The sequence below is a fragment of the Zeus faber genome (genome assembly GCF_960531495.2).
Source record: "Zeus faber genome assembly, chromosome: 12".
Taxonomy (NCBI): Eukaryota; Metazoa; Chordata; class Actinopteri; order Zeiformes; family Zeidae; genus Zeus; species Zeus faber.
The window spans coordinates 13800265-13819314 of record NC_137196.1 but is presented as its reverse complement, the minus strand read 5'-3'; the positions used below and the strand labels follow the sequence as shown (position 1 = coordinate 13819314).

Here is a 19050-nt window from a genome sequence, read left to right as displayed (position 1 = left end):
CAACACCCCACCTGAACCGCGGAAGGGCGCAGCCCACCCCACCACAACTGGCCAGACACCCCATCCAGCCGCAAGCCCCGAGCTCCCATCCATGTAGCCGAGTGTGCTCAGCGCAGGGGATCACACTGATTTAATAAATATGGGTTAGTGTTATTGTGTCCCCACAGGGGATTCTGACACTTCCGAGCGATTTACCTACCCACATTTAAAACAGAACCAAGCTTGTGGCTGATCAGTGTATAGCTGCAGCATACTATGCATTAGTGTTGAATGATGTCACACTGCTACATTAAGCTGGCATATAACATTTCAATTATTTTATCTGCAATTAAAAGTTATGCGACTAGGTTTGCTACTTTTACAAGTACATAACACAAATCTCTGATTGGTTTTTGTTCTTGTGTCAGCAATTAATGCTAAAGGTAGAGTCTGTTTTATGAACGTACTCTCCCATTTTCCCCACATAGCTAAGTGCTAATGATAGAAGGCTAACTGCATTCTGATCACCATCAATTGGCTTAATATAACCTTTTTACCTTCTACTTTTCCAACCGTGGCTCTTTCTCTCTCCTCTCTTCTCCCTCTTCTCTCATCTGGACTTTCTCTGCGCAATATAGGGAAACATTCTATATGTGCGCGAATTGTCCGCCCCTGTGGAAATAACACCCAAGAGCAATTCTACCTCTTTTAATTCTCTGGTCACTTTATCAGGCCTGTACGCTTGTAAGTGAGACTCATAACGAAGGGTACAAACATGTTCTGGGATCCATTCTTATGCCTCGGTGGGTGTCCAGGTGGAAGGTGCTATTGGGCCTCTGGGCTGGTCTGGCTCAAGGTCAAGGTTTGGACAGAGGTGAAGACATGAGAGGTCGAGGTGTAATGGGACACAGGGGAATGAGTTGAATTTACAACACACACATGTGAAGAGCACATACTGCCTTGAAACGACCACGCATGAATTGACTGGTATAAATCTCCAAAGGGTCTACGTTCTCTCCCTTGGTTGGAATATCAACAACTTGAAAGTAGTAATCCATAAAATTGTTATATAAAGAAAATCTCATATTCGATGCATATTTTAGTTGGCACGTTTTAAGAAACAGGTATTCAATGTATTGAATTCCACGATTTTGTTCCACGTTTTCCATGATACTGTTTTCGTTGATGGTGGCAGGGTCCGCCTTTCCCGGCAAGAATGCACAGATCGGCAGCTTGAGAAGTGAAAGGCAATGGTCAGCAAACTAAAGATATGGATGAACATTGACAATACAGAACAGCACTCCTGGATCAGAAAATAACACCTCCATTCTGGGGCATGTAATGTAATCCATGCAAGACGGATGATCTTATGGATTTGCACTTTAAGAGTTTTAACAGTGAATATGTTAAATATTACGCCACAGTGTAATGCTAATTGGCTTGATGTTGTTTGACTTTTTTGTTTGTATTTGAATTTATTTTTTCAGTTCAAGTCATCGGATGGGCCACATATAAAAAGTTTTTTCTCAGAAATTAGACAACCTAAATATCTTAACTCTCGTCAATAAATCCTTTGCTTTTTAGTGGTTGTTGATGTTGATATCTTGGTATTGGCATACGTGTTTTGTCCTGATAAGTGACTTGAAAAGACAAAAAATGGGTAATTGTTTCATAACTTTAATTTGGGGTGCAATCTGAGGTTATTTATCCTTCCTTTTGAAATTGAGTGATCTAATTTGTTAGTAATTAGGTAGAGATGCACCGATTGTGAAACTCTGGGCTATTACTGATACCGAGTTCCCATGAATGCAGCATCACTTATTGGTTGGGGCGCTGCAGAGAGCCATGTCCGTGTCTTCTAAAATCAAACGCGGATGGCGTCGTTCTTGGAACGGATAAAAAAATAAAAATAATAAATGTTAAAATGGGTTGCCAAATACACTTTAGCGGCCATTAATATATATGGGCGGCCCTTGCCATGTAAAGTCTATGTGTGTGAAATAATGGATAAACATTGGCCACTGCCATCTGTGAATTGTCATCTTATTTGCTGATAGGCCGATGGCAGTCAACAAGGCGAATATCGGCCGATACCGCTGTACGGCCGATAAATCGGTGTATCCCCATAATTAAGCTATGACAATCAATCGTTTAAATATCAAATAATGGACAGTGATGAGTCAGGGTCTCGCCCAACGCACACTTATGTATGTTCAGCATTTTGCTCATAGTGGGAAAAACAAAGGGAGGGAATAAGGAAACATGTGCAGAATAGACTGTAGAGGACAGAGGATAAGTAAAGGAATCCAATCAACACTTTGTTAATCCGTGTCTGCATGACAAAACATCACATCACCCCCGTGCTCTACGGCAATAACGGTACTGACCTTTAACACTAATTGCAATTACAGTGACTTACTGTAAGGCAGCAGTGTACATAATCACTGGAGTATACTGTATGGGGTAGCTGTGAATATGACAGAAATGAATGCGGCAAAGGACCAATAAGGAGCCCATTTAAAGGACCCCGGGGAAATGTCACGGTAAAAAAATCAGCTTGTTATCAGCATGAGCTATAAGCACCACCGCCATGTCTTATATTAACAGGACGGGATTTACTATTTCCCTGCAAGCATACCAGACGAATTATTCTTCGAGATTAATTCTTATATCCTGTGTTGGCCAAATATGAGCTCTAGCTCATTTTTATATACAGTACTATGACTATAGGGTTGTGTGGTGGGCCAACAGGCAGAGTCATTGTAATGGAAGAAGCTTTCCTTTCTCTTTTGGCTGTTGGCTACATTCCTATTGTCTTTGAGAATTGGATCTTTTGTCAACCATAACCAACCTTTTTTTTACCACTTTTATGCAATTCAAAGCCATGACGGGCGGCAGTCAGCAGTGGGTGATTAATTACATGTTAAATGGACTGCATCTTATATAATGCTTTTCCAGTCTTGCGACAACTCAAAACGTTTTACAATACACGCCTCACATTCACCCATACTGTACATTCATACATCGATGGCAGCGACAACCATGTTAGGTGAACACCAGATCATCGAGAGCACTTTAGGGTTCAGTGTCTTGCTCAAGGATACTTTGACGTGCTGCCGGGAGGAACAGGGGATCGACCCAGGAACCCTCTGATTACTGGACAACCTGCTCTACCTCCTGCACCACCGTCGCCCGGACTTCATCTGCTTTGGTCCTAAAATTCCCTCTTTAAACAGGACCCTGAGTCACAGTGGAGGAGAAAATAAGCAATTTTTTCTCATCATTATTTATGAGGTGTGGTAAATCCTCAAACAAGTTAATATGCCAGGGCAGAGGTGGAAAATCCAGGTTTAGAAAGTAAAATTCCACTCTGGTATTTTGAGTCAACCGTGTGGACTTTCTCATTAACAACAACCAAGATGTCAACTAATGAGTGGAACCAGCTCATCAGTGCATGGCTGGAGCAAAAACATGGCAGGATTTGGACTTTCTGAACCTGGGTCATCTTGTGATCTTCTGTTGTTAACAAGTTGCACAATGACTTTGAAGGGCAGCAGTGGAAGAAGTACTCATATCCTACGCTTAAGTCAAAGTAAATAAATAATTACCATAACAAAACGTTTGGTTTGTGCTACAACCCTGGTTTCACAAACGAGGAATGATAGTTCTTACTATGCCTTAAGACGTCGCCAGACACCTCCACTGAATAAAGCTCAAATCCCCTTTAAACCAACCAAGTCTCAACTTGTCCCTGGCATGCTGTGATTGGGCCACTAGGGCACCCATCATAACGCCCACCCCCCAGTATATACTGTATAATACACCGCATGTTATACCTCCTCTGACATACAGTATTATTCAGCTCTTGAACGAGCTGGTCAGTGAGGCCACTGGTAAGAACTCTCGTTCTCCATTTGTAAAACCAGGGTTGTAGCACAGCCCAAACCTTTTACTTCATTTTGAACTCCAGTTCTTACTCTGCCATTTTATATACCCCCAACCATCACTAACTGACCAGATCAGAACCGGTGTGTCCGATGCAAGCCCCCAAACAAGCCCCCAAACATTGAACCCAGGGTCTGTGTAGTCCATTCCAAGGACCAATTGGCAGATGTGACCTCAAACCCCAATCCCAGCATGTAAGAACCAATTCAAACAGTGCAGAGGTCAATTATATTACAACCCCCCCACATCCACCGCAATGCTCGCGGTTTCGGGATTCTGCATACAGCTGAGCTTGTATCACCTGACCATAACCACTCTCAAGCACATAGCGTAATTCTAAGCGCAAGCACCTAACACCTGGCAGCTGTCAAAACATCCTGTGCCAGGGCTGATGCAGTCATGTCGAGATTGTAGAATCTGGTGAACCTCCTCAACGAAAAAAACCCTCGTGACAACGCCCACGAGGTAGCAACACCCCTAGTAGAATGTGTTTTAAGACCATCTTGGGGTTCCTGCCCCACAGAGCACTAGGCCAATCTCTCACTATCCAGTGAGAAAGACGATCTTTGGACAGGAGTTTCCCAATTGTCAGACAAAAAGCTGGTCAGACTGGTGTACGGCTTACGTGCGCTCAACATAGACCAATAGCACCCGGACAGGGCACAGAGTATGTAGTATCTCATCCTTCTCTGACCAAAAGGGAGCAGGAAAAAATAAAGAGAGATCAATCGTTGTCGATTTGAATCCATCTTTTATGTTCTTAGGGCTGAAAAGCCAAATTGAGTTTCAACGTAACCCTCCGATTGTCCGTGGAGAATGCCAAGTAGGACTGGTAGACAGACAGTGCCACCAGATTTCCCACACATTTCGCTAAGACAAGTGCCAGAAGCAGCTGACTTCAACCACAAAGATTTTACTCCCACCTCCTGGAGAAGTTTGAATGGTGTCCCGTTAAGGCATTCAAAGCAAAAACCAGATCCCATTTCGGAGTCAGCGACCACACATGTGAACATAACCAGCGGATGCCTTGCATACACCTGGGTGCTAGAATGTGACTGCCCGGTGGCTTGCCATCCGCTCCATTATGACAGGCTGATATAGCGACCAGGTACACTTTGAGAGTGGAAACCTCTTACATGCACATCTTGGAGGAAACCCCAACTTGGAGGAACCCCCTTGGAGTATGACCCCAATATTACAGAGTAATGGTTCATCTCCATGCGCACACATAAACATTTGTTTAATAGCCAGTCCCGCTCAGGGGCCAGGCAACCATTTTCCATCTGTGGGGAGTGGGATGGAAGATTTCCCCTGCTGCCTGCGTCAGGATGTCCGACCGAAGTGGGAGCACCAATGGCCTACCCATGAAGAGGGACTTCAGGTCCATGAATCAAGTCTGTGTCTGCCACCAAAGGGCCACCAGAACCAGTTCCACCCTGTCCTCCCTCACCTTATCCAGCACCTGCTGAAACAGTGGGAGGGGAGGGAATGCATACGGTCAAAACAAACAGATCTACCTCTCCTCGGCTATACAAGCAAACGTCACGGTGTTGTCGGAACGTATAAGGACATGATATGTCCCCTTGTGAAATGTCCCCTCCCCCACTGTGGGAGGTGTAACAGGGCCAACACCAACACATTGATGTGGCGGGGCTCGTGGGCCCCCTAGCGCCAGCTGACCATCGAACCCTGGCAAACAACGCCCTGGCTGTACAGGGAGGCATCATTTTTTATCACCACACGCAGTGTCACCAACCCAGCCGGAGCCCTTTCATTCTTTCGCAGCTAGGATGTCTCCTGGGCCGGACCCAGTCTGCTCTGGGCCTGTGACGTTATTGGGGGTCGTCTGGATCCCCACTGCTCCCACGATGAGCTGGGGTTCTGTCAGGGCTTGCGACACAGGGTTCATTGGGGCATGAAGTTGTTCAATGCTGCCGACTCCTTCTGCTGCTCCAAATTGTGGGTTATAGTGTCCACAATGGGTTCCAATAAGCCTGACAGCTTCATGGGATTGTCGAGGGGTCTGTTTTTGTCTCCTTCTCAGATATCTGAGACAGGTTCAGCCATAGGTGGTGCTGTGTCACCACCAAAAAAAACCATCACACACCCTGTGTCTTATGCCGCACCCTTGGCCCAATCACAGCCTGTCAGGAACAGGGTTAGACTTGGTTGGTTAAGAAAGGCCTTTCAGCTTTATTCACTGGAGCTGTCTGGAGACATCTTAAGGTAAAGTAAGAAGTTTCATTCTTCATTTGTAAAACCAGCACACCCAAAAGTTTTGTTAGGGTATTTATTTATTCACTTTGACATAAGCGTAGGATATGAGTACTTCTTCCACCGCTGCCCTTTGAAGTCATTGTGCAACTTGTTAAGAACTTGAAATGTTTGAGATGAAGTAAAACAATTCTCTGGTAAAAGTTCTACTCAAGGTTAAGTATTGAATGACTTCAATGTACGTAACTATGAAATGTAAAAATACTAATTTTGATGTGAGAGGCATTCCACTCTAACTGCATTAAGTTCCATTGTTAAAACTGTTACCCTTAAATGTTAACCCTTACCTTACAGTACTTACCGATTGCATCGCTTGTATGAAAAACAGGGTCCTCAGACAGAGAGACACAGTCGATGGGGTTTAAAACACACCGGAGCAGATTGACAACATGTCATGACAAGGGCTCCTCTCCTGTGTGTGTGGGAATGGGGTTTTACCTGTTGCTCGTTGATAAGTCAGGCATACAGCCACCCTGATCCTGGGCCCAATCACCTAGGCCCAAGACATGTGTGGCTGCTCAATCACCACCCCCACACTACATACCATGAACACCAAACTGAGGCCAGGGAGAATCCCCCCCCACCAAGTAGAGAAAAATATATATACCTCAACTACAGACTCTTACACTGAGTTCCTATACCCAAAACATCTAGACTCTGACACAGGGTTCCAATAACTTAAACAAACACAAATGTCCAAAAAAACAGAACTGCTCCCCTTCCAGGAGACATGGTTCGCCAGAACAGCACGGTCCACCAGCGACCCTCCCCTAGGGCGACGAGGCAGATTAGCCCCTCCTGCCTTCTGGAGTGTGGAGGTGTAGCCGGATTTGGTTGCTGTGGTGGCTGCTTGGAGGGGTGGCCTGGCTGCCTGGCTGCTGAATGGTCCTGGCGGTGGCTGCTGGGCAGAGCAACTAGCTGCAGGTGGTTACCCGTGCTGGTTGCTGCGGCTGCTTTTCCCCATTCCTCCGCCAGACATCCTGGATTCTGCTGCTGCCATTGGGTTAGAGAAGGTTGGTGCTGCCTGGGCACTGATGGGGTTGAAAACACACCAGTTTTATTGTAGTAAGTGGGCTAGGTGGAATAAGCCCGAAGCAGATGGACAATATGTCATGACAAGGGCTCCTCTGCTGTGTGTGTGTGTGTGTTTTTCCTGTTGCTCGTTGATTCGTCTAATGAGCAACAGGCATTCAGCCACACTGATCCTGGGCCCAATTACCTAGATCCAAGACAGGTGTGGCTGCTTAAACCACACCATCCCCACACCACTTATTTCACTTATTTGCTTATTTGCTCACCACAGTACAAAGTCCGGGTAATGTCTGATTGAGCGGTATGTGTGAACAGAGGAAGTAATTGCCCAGTCGCGTGTTGATGACATCTCTATCATGTGCCAGTTATTTCCCTTTGTGCAGATCTTTGTGCACAGAGCGTAGCTGTTGCATACTCCTATCTGCTTTCTTTATTATTCCTTTCCACTATCTCGTTCATATTTCAAATACTTCTAAATACATGGAGTATCAACGCAAAAAAGCCCAACTACTGATAAGTCTGTAGCCTCATCCTCCATCTTGGGTGTGCTGTAAAACTCTGCAGCGTCATTGAGTCACGTCCTGCCTCCTGCACGCTCTACCGAGGCTCCGCCCCTCGTCTAAACCAAACAGAGTATTTCCAGGTAGTGTGAACGCATCTGACACGGACAATCTTCGTTTTTTTTCTCCCTGTGTGAAAGGGTAACTCCGGACAATATCCGGATAATCAAGTCCGGAGTGCATGTTTGAAAGCCACTTCAGTATGCCTATGTTTTCTGGACACATTGCCGGGGTGATGAGTACTAGAGCCCAGACGCCAAACTCAAACGATGCTGAATAAATAAAGATAATTCAAAATGTATCTAAGAGTTGTCCGTCAGAAAGAACATTAACTACATGTGTATAAGTATGAGTATGGTACTTGGGTAAAATTACTCAGTTACTCAGTTAGTTTCCATCCCTGCTTAAGTATTCTTGAGTTGCAGTCTGTGCTTGTTGTCCTGGAGTTTTGCGAGTTATTTTTCCCACTCCGCCCTTTGTCACATTCAGCATAGCAGCAGTGCTAGAAACAGAGAGAGAGACAGAGAGAGAGAGAGAGAGAGAGAGAGAGAGAGAGAGACAGAGAGAGAGAGAGAGTGCATTGTTTGCCTTTTCATTAAAGAAAAGGCACTTAATGATCCCTAATATCAGCAAAGTCAATTCCATTCCCTCTCTTTCTCTTTCACTCTCTCTCTTTCTCTCTCTTTCTCTCTCTGCTTGCGCGTCTCCCATGTAACGCCTGATTTGAGTCGGTCGGCTAAATTGGTTATTCAATCTGGTGGAGAAACTGGTGGCACTACACACATTATATTACAACATAAATAAAGCAGAAGCGCGGATCTGTCCGAGTGTCTGTCCTGGGCTTGGCACGAGCCAACCGGTGCAGTGGGACCGTGTTTTATGATGTGGACGGCGGGAAGCGTAAATATTTCCCTCGCTCCATCACAACCAACCAACTGGGAAGCTGATCAAATTGATTCATTTTGTGGTATTACGTACACACTCCACCACCAAACAGAGTGGAAATGTCTGGCGGGTGTGAGTATGGGTCCTCATAAAGTGGGGGGTGGGGGACTGGGAAGAGTTGGAGTGAGGGAGCGAGGGAGCAGAGGAGTGGGGTTGCCAGATAGAGAGGGTGGGAATAAGGAGGAGGGAGATAAGTAGCATTTAGAGCAGCCGGAGCCAAGGAGTTTGGACCCACACCCAGCCACCACCACACACCGACCCACCCACCACCCCGTGTGGAGGCGACGTCGGTGTCTCTGTGATTGATCTGCCCGGCGAGGAGAGAAATATTCTGGTGGCCGCGCCCCTGGACCCTTGGGTGATGCCCCCCCCCCCCCCAGCAGACGGCTCCAGCACCCCAAGTTCCCAGCACAAGGTGTGTGAGGGGGGAAGGAAAGAAAGAAGGGAAGCGAAGGGAAAGGAAGAAGCCCAGTGGCACTTATCACCATGTCTGTCCTCATCGCCGCCCAGCTGAAGATAGACACCGGCACTCCTTCCAGAAGGGTAAGGGCCTTTTTAGTATGCGTGGCACGGTGTGTGTGTGTGTGTGTGTGTGTGTGTGTGTGTGTGTGTGTGTGTGTGTGTGTGTGTGTGTGTGTGTGTGTGTGTGTGTGTGTGTGTGTGTGTGTGTGTGTGTGTGTGTGTGTGTGTGTGTGTGTGTGTGTGTGTGTGTGTGAAGGGGGTGGATGTCTGTTTTTGTGGGTGAGTCTCCTGCTCCTGACAGAAGAGACTGCTCGCTGTTCGTGAGAGCAACTGGAAAGGAAATTGAAGGAAGGGAAAAGAACCGGGAACAGGTTCCGACTTCCCTCCTTCCGGACAATCGCAGCGCACATCTGCTTTCTGTGCGTGTTATGTTGTAGATGATGCTCCCATTGCTTCATTGTCATTTTAGTGGTATAATGGCTATGTGACATAATGTGGACGACTGTCGGTTCAGTCGTCCACATTAGTTCTCGAGAAAGTGGGGTGAAGACTGATCTTTGTGAGGTATTGAAATTTTGAGTGTAAGATTGAATTGGTAGCATTTAATTGTGATTAACTGTGATTTATCATGTGATTTACATATTAATTATATATAAAACTAACAAGATAGGGTGGAACAGCTGTGTCACCAGTGGAAATTGACTTACTTTTAATGAATAAAAGAAAAAACAAATAACAAGGGTGTAACTCTACAACTTTCGATACCATATCCATCAAACAGGATATATTAAACCCTATCACTATCAGATGCGCGTCTCGCTGCCGTAATGCTCCGGCAAGTTTAATGCATCAAACACAGCGACGTTTGAGGTGCTAAATGATAGAGGAGGTTGTTATTGTCCTGCAGCAGCAGAATACACGGGGGAAAAGCCCAATAAAAAGTGTGTGCACGGCCTGAGTGGTTTGTATTGTCCAACAGAGATTCTTAGAATATGGTTTCTCCTGTAATAATGAAGTACTTCAATTTCTTCAATGCCGCTTCAATTGATGTTGTGCTACGCACGCACACACGCACGCAAGCACGCACGCACGCACACACACACACACACACACACACACACACACATATTTAAACACACACTTACACAGGCATAATTTGGCGGTTGGTTTCATTCAGTTTATCTCAGTCACATCGTTCTGCCTTTTTCCATTTTCTCACTCTATTACCTCTCTGCGTCTTCATCTTCTTCTTACTCGTCATCCTCCGCCGCAACAATCCCCCGACCGCTATAGTCCACCGCATTCTTTTCCCCAAACCCAGTCACATTCTACCACATCAGCCGGCATTAAACCTCATTTCCTCAGCGACTTATCTGCCACCCTTTGAATTTGGGCTCACCGCATAGCATTCCCCCGTGCCGTAATGTTGTGAAAGGTACGGCACTTATAGTCGGGACCAGATATCATGCTACCTCCGACAGGCAGTCTGCTGCAGCTGGTTTAAAATCCTGGGAAGTTGTATACGGAGTATATTATTATGTATTCTAGAGCCCAACTAGGTTAAGCTTAAATCGAAAGTTAGCTCTTACATACATCAATTCAGAAAGAGGCACCAGATATTCCTAAACCATGATGATAATGGAGTGTTACTGTATATATATATATATATATATATATATACATGTATATACTGTGTATATATATATATATACTACATATAAATAAATTCAAATAAATAAATATATATAGATCCAACATTTGCATTAAGCCACTTCAGTGTCAGCTTCTGTGCAGTCAGCCCCAACAGTAATAAAATGCTTTGACTTGCATCACATTGTAATTGAATCCAGCATCAATACATGGCCTGCAATGAGCCAAGTGTTGCAGTGTGGTATTGGGGTGTAATTCAATGATAAGGCATTCCTTTGCACAATCCTATTAACTTGGGCCTTCAGTGAGGTGTAATTAAATTTTGCTAAACACTGACGCAGGGAGATGGTTCCACCCCTGAAGCCGCGGTGGGTTTTGTGTCGAGAAGTTTTTTTTTTTCTCGAAGTATCCAGTTTAATACTGCATTACGCCGATGGGAGAGAATAAATGTAATTCGGCCTCCCTGCCCCCCACCCTTTTCAGTATCGTTAAAGAACAGAGCGTGGGGGATGTTGGGGGGAGTTGAAGGGTCACGTGCCTGGAGTCTTCTTCAGCGCTCTTACTCTGGGAATGATCGTGTGAAATTCGGGGGGGCGGTAGCTCAGGAGGTAGAGGTAGAGCTGGTCGTCTAGTAGTCTAAAGGTTGCTGGTTCGATCCCAGGCTCCTCCTGCTAGCATGCTGTAGTGTCCTTGAGCAAGACACTTAACCCCTAATTGCTCCTGATGGCTGCGTTCGTCAGTGTTTAAATAATTGTAAGTCGCTTTGGATAAAAGCATCTACTAAATGTAATGTAATGAAATTCAACGACGCCAAATTTCAGTGACCCACTGGGGCCCCAGGCATGGCGCAAAGAGTTTTGCTACTGGGGACGGTTAAGGGGGTGGCTGTATTTTCAAGTCTTTCTCAAGGTCTCAGGAGGAACCTAAGTAAAAAGTAGAAAGTAAGTGCAAAACCTACTCTGAATCAACGTCAGAATGTGAAGACACTCTTCATTAACCCCAGCCTTCTTTACCCCCAAAATACACATGTACAATATTTTGATGGTGTACTTGGATAAACAGAGCTTTTTGGTCTAGCCGCGCCGTAGCTAAACATGTAAAACAGTACAAACTATCGGAGTGATACAGAACCTCATTGCTATGGCTGGCTTAGCTCGGCATCAAGGGAAATCATTAGTGTCCAGCTAATGCCAAATGAAAAAAATTGTGCAAAAAAAGGGATTAGCTGGGGATCCTGCTACCCATTCTATTACATGCATGTAAATAGGGGCAATGCATCCCCCGCTTGGCAGCGGCACAGGGACGTTAGGAGGAAATGAGATATAACTGCACTCTTCACTAGAACTGATGGATCTTTTTGCTAATCTGGTGAATTGGTGTCTGTGTCATTTTTAAGTGGTGCATACACTCAAGACTACCCAGGGAAACACAAAGGGCAATATTAGCATTTCACTTGAGACAAGGGATTAATAGTTACGTGTTACATTAAAAGAGTTACACTGCTTTTACACCAAAGTTAGCGGGTTTACCCGTGTTTTTTAAACCCGGGTAAACCCACTAATTTTAGGCGATTGATGCCTTTCCCATTGCCAGGAGAAATGCCGTTCTTTTTTTCTGGTGTGTCACGTTCAGCGTCACGAATACGTTGCAAAGGGGGCGTGTCATGGTTCCAGTGTGATTAAGAATAAAACGGTAGAGGAGACAGCAACTTAAACAAACAACAACATAAAACTGTAAAACTTGGAATAAAAAAGTATTTTTAGCCCTTCCAAAAAATCGGATATGAAGTGATGGAATGATATGGACACGGATGTTCCTGTCTGTTTACACCCCAATGTCCGGAACTTCAACGCGCTTCGCATCGCACAGGTAAAGGGACCAAAATTGGCGGTTGACCCAGGTGTCCTGTTCACATGAGAGCCGATCGGAGGTGCGGCCGATTAAAATCTGTGTCTATTGCAGGAACATTTGACCCGGGACTGAAACCTTCCTTTCCCGCTGATGACAAATGCCGGATGTTAGCGGGTGTTACCGGGTTTTTGGTAGTGATAAAGGGGTATTAGAAAGCTTCACAGACATTGTAAGTATGTGTAATTATGTGTTAATTTAGCTTGTGAATTGCTTTGCCTAACAATAGAAGGATACATTATCAAGCATTTATTATCTTTTACTGTATAACTGTTATTAGACAGTCATGATAACATTGTGAGTGACATTTGTCAGTAATGACAAATGTCACTGACAACGGTATCCTTCATCTACCTTTTGACTTTCTAACACATTTTCCTGGAAGAAAATAATTATATGTTATGTGAAGGTTTAATCTCTAAGTAGCATTTGGTCTCATGTGCATCTATCTATAAACATACAAGAAGTTGTACATTTAAGATTAAAAATGGAAGTTCAGCTGCAGGCCACCTCCAGGTCATCTAGTTTGGAGGGCATTTATATTTATCATTTATCTACAATAGCTGCATAGGGGAGCCTGAATAATGCAGTTATCAATACATTTTTAGTGTGCAATGAAAATGCATCGCGCATATGGTAGTTGTTATGTGCTGACATTGATGCCTCGACTAAATAAGGTATGTAAGCTGTGAAAAAATGAATTACTTTTTTTTTTTTTTTTTTTTTTTTTTACTAGAGTGTACGTGAGCTGAATTATTACATTCATATTGTTACATTCACAATGATGCCATCAGGTGCACAAAAAGCCTGCATATGACCACAAACACCTTTCTATAAAAGGCTAAGCCATTGTACGGCTCTATGGAGGCGCTCTGTACCGACGCCTGTGAGCAGCGCAGATATGAGCGACGGCTGGAGTGGCTCAGGTATCTGTACGCTGGTGATAGGGGAGTGGGGCTGAGACCGGCACAGCCCCCAGGGAGTGTTAAGGCAGCCAGGCAGTTCACAATGGCTTTCCAACAAGGTGAGGGAGATTGGAAGACATGCATCACAACGACCGGGAGGGGTGTCAACCAATTTCCCGAGGGGAGAAAGGAGCGGACGTTTATGAACCTCGGAAAAAAATGACGGCGGGGATTGGGGGTGAAACTCCAGTGGGAGAAAAAAGTTATTTTCTTACATGAGAAGTCCGAGAGATTTGCAACAGCGTGAGCATCTAAGGGAACACTTAAAAAATAAACAGCAAGTTACATGTAAAGCGGCCAAACAAAAACATCAATCGTTATATTTATAGAGCACTCTCCTTCGTAGAGCGTGGGAAGTCCTTCCCACAGCACACTCACAAAAGCAAGAGGAATAGCACAAATAAATTAAATTAAAGAACAAAGTATTGAAACTGATTGAAGCCAAACAGCGTGAAGCAAACAGTGGGATTTATTTCTAAATAAAAGTTAAAATAAACATGAAATAAGTCACTGTATCGGCTACCAGCTCATTTCATGAGTCCCTCATGAATGCTCTATGTCCTCCTTCGGGGTGTGATCCAAGCCTTTGAAATCGATGCTCTGCGTTTGAGATGCGTATCGTATCGTGTTGGAGAGGTTCCATTCAATTCGGGGCCGTGAATTAGCGAGCTGTTTGAAATTCTTTCAGAGCCAGAGATTACTCACAAAGTGTGAGGAAATTAATTGAAGCCCACACACCCACTGCCGCATACCAGACAATTTGGGCTCTGCCATTGTAGATGCTTTGAGCTCTTTGTGTCGGCCGGCACGATTGTGTATATGCTCCAAAGTAATAAGTGGGATCTGCACTCAATCATAACATGGCCTTTTTTGAAGGGAGTCAAATTCCCAGAAATGCAGCATGGTACCAGCGAGGTTGTAATTTTTGAGCAGAAATGAAGGACAGTGACAAACCAAGGCGCTCTGCTGTGGCATTTTGTGACAGCAACTAAAGAGGATGGAACTCTCCTCGATACCCCCCTGCACCCATCGTAAGTCAGACCTGAGGGAATCCTTGGCACCGTGAAAGCCATTTAACAACACGAGTTGAACTGCTGGCCAAAAAACTTCACAATCGGTGTAATTTTCCCAACGCCAGTAAAGCCAGTTATACGCCATTTGATGAAGCGTCCGTGTTTCATCCTTTTAACAGGGGAAAAGGAGGAGTTGGAATTTTATAGCTTAAGTTTAAGAATAGCAGTACAGCCAATTGAGTGACCTGTATAAACTTTTTCAATCAACTCAATTTTGAGAATATTCCCTTGGATGAGTCAAGGAAGTGGGATTTAAAGTAATGAGGCAACCCGCAAAAACGATTTTGTTAAAAATAACTTGTATGTTTTACTTTTTTTAGCTGAAACTTTTTAAAGAAAAAGCCATTAATTTGCATTATGCTTGTGCTCCTCTATATGATGTTTCCATTGCTGGTGGCGGGGTCCGCCTTTCCTGGCAAGAACGCACTGACCCGAGCACCTGCAAGGTGTAAGGGGCACCCGCGGTGAATTTGTTGCAGCGGCGTAACTAGTGGTGGTCAGTAAACCTTATATATGGACAAAAAGGGATGTAGGTTTCTCACTTATCCCCCACCACCTCAAGTGACAAAGAAAAACAACAACAAATCTACAGATCAGAAGAAGGCGAACTTTTGAGGAAAGAAAGTGACCACCGTGGAGCCAAGAGGTTTGGCTCTTTGGACTCTTTCTGGGACTTGCAGTGTGATCCACCGACGATGGAATGAATTTCCACTTTAAAGTCCCCGTAAAGCAAAACGAAATAGTTGGTCACACCACAGAAAAATGTGTGCTTAACCGCCGAGCCACATTTGAATGATTGGGAAAAAATCGCAGAGTATATCAAATTTGGTTTCAAAATCGTGGCAAAAATAAAAGGCATCTCCCTCTGCTGTGAGACGCTGTGGGATGTAGGCGCTGAAACCACGCCCAATCGCGGGAGAGGCGCAAGTGTCAAATACCATCAATCCAATACATACTTGGACAAATCCAAAATCAGGAAACCAACAACAGGCTGTTTTTCGTTCTTTTGACTTTGGTCAGAAGTTAAAAAATAGAACACGGGAAAATTGGATATTTATTGCGGGGAGCGCGGTGGCTCCCCCGGCTCCGTGCGCTGCCGGGGAACGAGGCTCTGTTCCGGCTCCGTGCACCCGCCTCCCGGGCAGCGGGGCCTCGGGGGGCGAGAGGGGCACGTCAGGGCCACCGGGCGTCATTGAGCCATGATTTCGCACCGGCCAAAACAATCCGAACCACAAAAAATGGTGAGAAACAGTTTAACGGTCAAACGTCACGATTACTACATATAACTCCAAATACCACATAGTTCTTTCCACATGTTTTCAGACATGATTTTCTAACATGTATAATGTGTTTAGAAACAAATCACTGTATTCACTTTGCAGCGACCGGTCATTTGTTTTGGACAGGACTGCGGTAACTGGAAGCCCCACAAAGAGGCACTAGAGATCCGTCCTGAAACCAAGAGCCATTGTTGTCGGGGGGGGATATAAATTGCAAAGCCTCCTACGGCACTTATCGAGTGGGGTTAATTGCTGAATTACTAAATGCATATGAAGGGTGGAAAACAACTCCCACTGCTGTTGCGTCTTTTGGATCCTTTGGACTCAGAGATTGGTGATGATAGTGTGGTAGTATTCCATCCATCCCTCCCTCTCTCTCCCTCTCTCTCTCTCTCTCTCTCTCTGCTCGGTCACTTCTCATGCACAGCGCGTCTGCACAGAGCGCCACCGGCTCCCTGCGTCCTTCACACACTCCTCACGCACCGAACCGGCGCTCCACACGCATCTGATCCCACTCTGGTGTCGAGAGATTATCTCACGCGTGCTTTGTTTGCGGACTATTATCGGGAGTCTGGATCGCATATCAGATCGGAAACTTAACGTCCCCGGGAGGAGGAGGGCTGGACGAGAGGGAGGGGGACAACGTGCTGCGAATACCGATCGGAACTATTGACACCCATCGTCTCCCTCGCCCCCTGGCACCGCACCGGGAGGAAGGAAAGATCCGGCCGCTCGGTTCGGATCGGACCCATGGCTTCGTTGTACCAGAGATTCAGCGGGAAGATCAACACCAACAAATCCTTCCCGCATCCACCTGAGGCCAGTCACCTCCTGGGGGGGCAGATCGTGGAGGAGGATCACGCGGGGAAGACCCCGCCGCTCCACGCGGACGGTCGGACCCCGGGCCAGTACCGCAAGAAGAACGCGCGGGAGGACGAGCATGTAAGAGGAAGATTTGCATTTATCATTATAATTCTTTTTTTTAATTGTTATTATTATTATTTTTTAATTATTTTTATTGTTGTTGTTATTATGATTTCGATTATTATTATTATTATTATTATTATTGTTATTATTATTATTATTATTATTATTATTATTATTATTGTTGTTGTTGTTGTTGTTGCTGTTGTTGTTGTTTATTTTTTATTTGTTATTTGTTGTATCATTTTATAAATGCTATCTATATTATTATATATTATTTATTTTAAATATTCTTTAAACATTGTTTTTATTCTCGTCAACTACCCAAGTGTATTTTTTAAGATTACACTGATTTTCCCCTCAAAGTCATTCAGGAGCTGGATAGAAACTCTTTCACATGCTGCAGTTTCATTGGCTGTGCAAAAACTTTGCATGGGTTTCGTTTCATTTTTTTAAATGAAAGCTTATTTGTGATGTGTTGTTTTTTGTGTGACAAGTGGCGTTGCTATGCATTGTAGGCATAGTTTGACATTCCAGGTCAAAGCTGACGTCAATGTCTGTAGCGTGGTCTTTTGGGAGGTGAGGAGACTTGAGCCTTAATTGTGTCTTTACAATTTCCGAGGCGTTCTGGTGAAGATGCTATCCAGATAAGCCTTCTTTTGGTGTATTTTTAATATGGATGTGATTTACTCATGACATGTTTGTATGTGGCTCCAGTGGCTCTTCGCGTTGAGAAACCAGTGGTGCTGTCCAAGGTGCTGAATGGCCCTAATGTAAATGTGCATGCTGGTTGCAATAACAGAGAAAGGGCACTCTCACCAAATGGCTCTGGACTAGGAATTATAATAAAGTGCCTTAAAGCAAATTATCCATTGTTAAGATTCATATAGCCTTAATTGTAATTACAATGTGACATTTCCTCTTAAAAGGATTGCATATGTTTTGGCCTACTTGGGTATTGGATACTTGCAACATACAGAATCCATTTTATAGGCCTGGTGAAGGATCTTTCAACGAGGGAGACACACACACACACACACAAACACGCACACACGCACATGCACACGCGCACGCACGCACACACACACACACACACACACACACACACACACACACACACACACACACACACACACACACACACACACATATACAGTTTTCTCTTGACATCCATCTTTTAAAAGTATGCAACAAATGCTGTCAAAGCTCAGAGGTTTCCTTGAATTATTGATGTGTCACATCAGGTACATATGATAGGGCTGACGAAGGGCTGAAAAAGCGAAAACAAAAATGACCTCCTGAGTCCGGAGTACCATTTTCTTTGGGAATTTGTATTCTTACCTCAGTACAGAACACGAGTACATCTTCGCTGCTGTATGTTCAGCAGCTGTACATTGCTCACCTTCACCCTTTAGTCAGAATGTTCCCTGGAGCTGTGCTGGAGCATGAAATTGCCATTTGCCTGCGGAGATGGACAGACCACTTTAAGAGAGGAACTTTTCACCGTCCTGGAAAGTTGGAAAATCATATCGTTTCAAATCCTTTTGCCGGAGAAAAAACAAAGGATTCCGTTGAGCGAGAATGGATTTAAGTTCTTTAAGTTTCTATTATCATTCGTCCTATGAATCCACTGTACTTTGTCTGCTACTGTTTAGAGCTTGCGTCACCTGGGGGAAGGGGTATAATACCACATATTTTTTTCTATCTCATCCTATTCTTAGCTGCTGATAGCAAGGCTGGGAGCCGGCAAAGTCTCCTCAATTAATCATTTCATTTTGGCTGGCTGTAATACGGTGACATTTGAAACACCCCGATGACCACAGACTCCTTTGGGACCTGGTTGCTACTGACTTTTCCCGGACAGGAGAAATCTAAACATCACCTTTTGTTTTGTCCTACACCGTGGCTGGGCAAGGTGACACAGCACAATGTGGAGGACAGAGAGGTGGGATTTCAAATTGCGAATACAAATTGGCTTTCAATATCTATTACTTTTTATTTCAATTTGTCAGCCTATATAATATACTGGGTCCATAGCGCTCCCCAAAGTAAT

At 44.6% G+C, this 19050-nt stretch overlaps 2 protein-coding genes across 2 annotated transcripts in view; both read left to right on the top strand.

Moving 5' to 3' along the window:
• vps4b (vacuolar protein sorting 4 homolog B) overlaps nucleotides 1-19050 on the top strand; it is a 376929-nt gene that overhangs the window by 240512 nt on the left and 117367 nt on the right. The gene's annotated exons all lie outside the window — the stretch shown is intronic.
• LOC307237900 (A-type potassium channel modulatory protein DPP6-like) overlaps nucleotides 16824-19050 on the top strand; it is a gene marked incomplete at its 5' end in the record, with an annotated part of 55213 nt that continues 52986 nt past the window's right edge. Inside the window, one exon of the mRNA XM_080010698.1 lies at nucleotides 16824-17015. Coding sequence (XP_079866824.1) covers nucleotides 16824-17015 — 192 coding nt within the window. The remainder of the gene's footprint in view (nucleotides 17016-19050) is intronic.